Source organism: Etheostoma cragini, chromosome 9, assembly GCF_013103735.1.
Source record: "Etheostoma cragini isolate CJK2018 chromosome 9, CSU_Ecrag_1.0, whole genome shotgun sequence".
Lineage (NCBI taxonomy): Eukaryota > Metazoa > Chordata > Actinopteri > Perciformes > Percidae > Etheostoma > Etheostoma cragini.
Genome location: NC_048415.1, coordinates 5,140,625 through 5,144,230, shown reverse-complemented (window position 1 = coordinate 5,144,230; position 3,606 = coordinate 5,140,625). Strand labels below are relative to the sequence as shown.

The 3,606-nt window shown below is 37.9% G+C and overlaps 1 protein-coding gene across 12 annotated transcripts in view; it reads left to right on the top strand.

The window, feature by feature from the left end:
• The window catches only part of LOC117950467 (discs large homolog 1-like protein), a 103,314-nt gene extending 99,922 nt beyond the window's left edge, over window positions 1-3,392 (top strand). For all 12 annotated transcript variants that reach the window (XM_034881549.1, XM_034881546.1, XM_034881548.1 and 9 more), the window contains 4 exons: window positions 54-226; window positions 317-426; window positions 608-699; window positions 995-3,392. In XM_034881549.1, the coding sequence (XP_034737440.1) occupies window positions 54-226; window positions 317-426; window positions 608-699; window positions 995-1,101 (482 nt within the window). In that variant the 3' untranslated portion in view covers window positions 1,102-3,392. The remainder of the gene's footprint in view (window positions 1-53; window positions 227-316; window positions 427-607; window positions 700-994) is intronic.
• Window positions 3,393-3,606: the final 214 nt, after the last annotated feature.

The following is a 3,606-nucleotide window of genomic DNA, read 5'->3' as shown; positions in this document are numbered from 1 at the left end:
TATATATTGATTCCTAAATATTAGCTTAACATGTGTAAATCCTTTGATCCCAGACACAACGCGGCCGCGGCGAGACTACGAGGTGGACGGCAGAGATTACCACTTCATGTCCTCCAGAGAGCTCATGGAGCAAGAGATCCAGGAACACAAGTTCATAGAGGCTGGACAATATAACAACCATCTGTATGGAACCAGCATACAGTCGGTCAAAGAAGTCGCTGACAAGGTGAGTTTAAAGAGAGAGTGCCATGAAAGATGCAAAGTAAACAAATACAAAGGACAGAGGAAACATGAAACAACTCTGTCTCTCTCGCAGGGTAAACACTGCATACTCGATGTATCAGGGAATGCGATAAAGCGTCTCCAGTTGGCAGGCCTCCATCCCATCGCTGTCTTCATCAGACCGCGAAATGTCGACAACATCCTGTAAGTAACCTAGAACTTATGGCCTCTGAAAAAGCAGCGAAAAAGATCTGTCATCTGTAGCTGCGCTAATCCTGTAATCTCTGGGCATGATAAACATCAACTTGTAAAATAATTAGGATTCTTTAATGTATGTAACATGTACAAACAAAAAATATGATATATTTCTTGTCTGTCTCTCCAGAGAGATGAACAAGCGTTTCACTGAGGAGCAGGCGAGGAAGACCTTCGAAAGAGCTGTCAAACTGGAGCAGGAGTTCACAGAGTTCTTCACTGGTTAGTTGCCAGCGCACAAACACGTACATATGCAAATGCAAGCACCGTAACCCATCAATGTTCTGTGGATTATCTGTGATGACATCATTTCAGACACACAGACATTTCTGGGAAGTTGACATCTCAGGTCTAAGATGTGTGTAAATATACAAACACACACTCAAAATACACTGATTTGCTCCGCCTTGGTTATTTTATGATTATGGTTTATTTCTGCATACACTGTGGTTTCATGTGTTTTGATAAATGTTCTTCTTGGACATTCATTTCTTTCTCTCTCTCTTTCCGTCTGTAGCTATCGTCCAGGGCTCGTCACTAGAGGATGTGTATTCACAGGTGAAGCAGATCATTGAAGAGCAGTCTGGTCCTTACATCTGGGTGCCCACCAAGGACCGACTCTGAATATACACACACATACACTATACACACACACATACTACATGATCACACACATCACTTTAGCTAACACTACCTACAGTACATCTCTTATTTTATATTATCAGCCTGCTTCCTCTCTCTCTGTCTCTCTTTCTCGTACACACACAGAACTACACACAAACCCACACATTTGCACAAGCACATAAAGATGGACGAGGCTGGGACTATCTGGGACTGCCACTTCCTGAAGTGGGAGGGGCTAATGTCTGTCCAGCAGCCTATTGGTAGATCTTCCTACAGCTCAGTTCCTTAATGTTTAAGGAGGGGGTTCAAATCAAGGCAACATGTACCATTATCTAATTTGATTTCATTATTGTTCTTCTTATTGTTGTTGTCGTTGTTGTTTTCATATTAACAAAGCGTAATGCATTCATGTCTGGGTTTGTAATGATAATATTGTCACCCAGAGGCAGATATTTGCACGCTGTAGCTTTAAGAGCATGTTTTTTGGACAAAATCTTGATCTCCTTTCCAGTATGTCTGTCTATCCTCATGGCATTTCTCCTGATTAGTCTTTTTTCTATCTTTCTCTCAAATACCATCCTTTCCTCCTCCTGTCCCCTTTAGACTACTGACTTTAGGTGAAAACTTGATAACGTGCCCCAGCATTTTGGTACCGAGAGCCAAAATGAACCTATAGTAAAATTACTAAACATAACAAAAAAATCATAATGAGCAGTTTAGGATTTCTCTGATTGAGACTCTTAATATTTATTGTAAATTAGATTTTGAACTTTAAAATAGATACGTATGGCATAAAAGCTCTAAAAGGCAAAAAACCAAAAACATTTTTCTTCAACAACAAATTAAGTAAAAAGGCCTCATAGTTCATTTGGAGCCCTGAGCCTGTATTTATCACATTTTAAGAACCGAGCCTAAGAATAGCTCAGAGAAAAAGGTTATTTGCTAAGAGTAATGATTAGAAGTTATTTATTAAGCGTCTCATTACCACATCATTAATTACATGTATGCTGCGAGTAGGAGCAGCCAATTTGATTTTAAATTGGTAAAAAGTAAATTTTTATTTGTGTGAAATCCCTAACCTCACCAGTAGTAATTAGCATATATGTATATATTTATTATAAATAAATAAATATACAAATATGGATGAAATAATGTTATAAAATAGAAACTGGAGCAGGAAATAAGCTCTGGTGTTGGTAGAGAAAACAGATATTGATGTGCGGTTAAGGAAGATGCATGGAAAGTTTTGCAAACAAAACGGTTTTATTCAGCTTTTTACAGCTTTATTCTTGTTGTTTGCACCCTTATAAACACAAGAAGCATAGAGAAGAAAATTAATTGTAGTAGTCCTATTAAATGTTCAAATTTAAAATGCAAATAGTGTAAAACATTTCTTATTAGAATCCAAAATAATTCTTATAGCTAAAGCATTGCCCATTGTGACCAATGATAGGTTGTACAATTCTTCCAAAACACATTTTAAAGGATAAAAGTAAGGCATTTTAAGTCCAATGTTTTAATTCAAGCAGTTTGATAAATACCGGCCCAGATTCTCTGTTCAAAAAAATAAAAACTTATATTACCCAAATCTTTGCCAACCCTTCTCTTCCTCTTCCTGCTCTCTATCTCATGTTTCATCTCTCTCCTTCTCCACAGTCACAATGTGACAGTAGTCGAGCACTTCAGCATTAAACAGTGTATCTTTTTCTTCATCAACACTATCATCACGATCATAATCATCAGCATCAGCGACATAGCTTTCCTATTTAATGCAGTTGCACTAAAGGGCTGGTTTCTTAAAAGCATCTTAGCGTGACCAAACTAATCCCATCTCTGCGTTTCTGGTGTTTGGACGTATGATGTACTCACGGTACTTTCAGCCATCAGTGGTTATTATGCTGGTTTGAAAGAGCTACCAAGGTCAGAGTCACTTGCTCTATGCTATTGTTGTGTGGTTGAAGACCCCAGGTGAACTCTTCTGGTAATTGTTACTGTCATGGCCCACTGATCAACAGCATTAGCGCTTTTTGCAACCGTTTTTTTTAATGCTGGATTTACAACACCTGAAACTAGCTCCATTTGAGACCAGTGCTCCCAAGGTCACTCCATTAAACAGGCACATGGTGAACAATCAATGGGTTATATTTTGAGCTGTTAAAGGGTTGTATCATCAAAGGTGTTTTCATGATCGCGCAGATGTCACAGTCTGCCCAGACAGATCCAATTTCTGGAAAATGTTTTTATTTTGAAGTTTCCTGCTTCATGTAGGCGCTACAACATGAAATTTTACACTACAGGTAGAGCCTTGCTTTTCACATCGCTTGACTAAGGTGAACACACTTCACAGACTATATTAAACTTTACTCAAAACAAAAGAAACAAAAGAAAAAAAATCTTAGAATGTGCTGAAAACTAACTTCTCTTTATGTTTTAGAGCACTGCAGTTTTATTGTCCTAATCTTTTTTTATCAGTTTAATTTACATGTTGCACTAAATAGTTTGAGT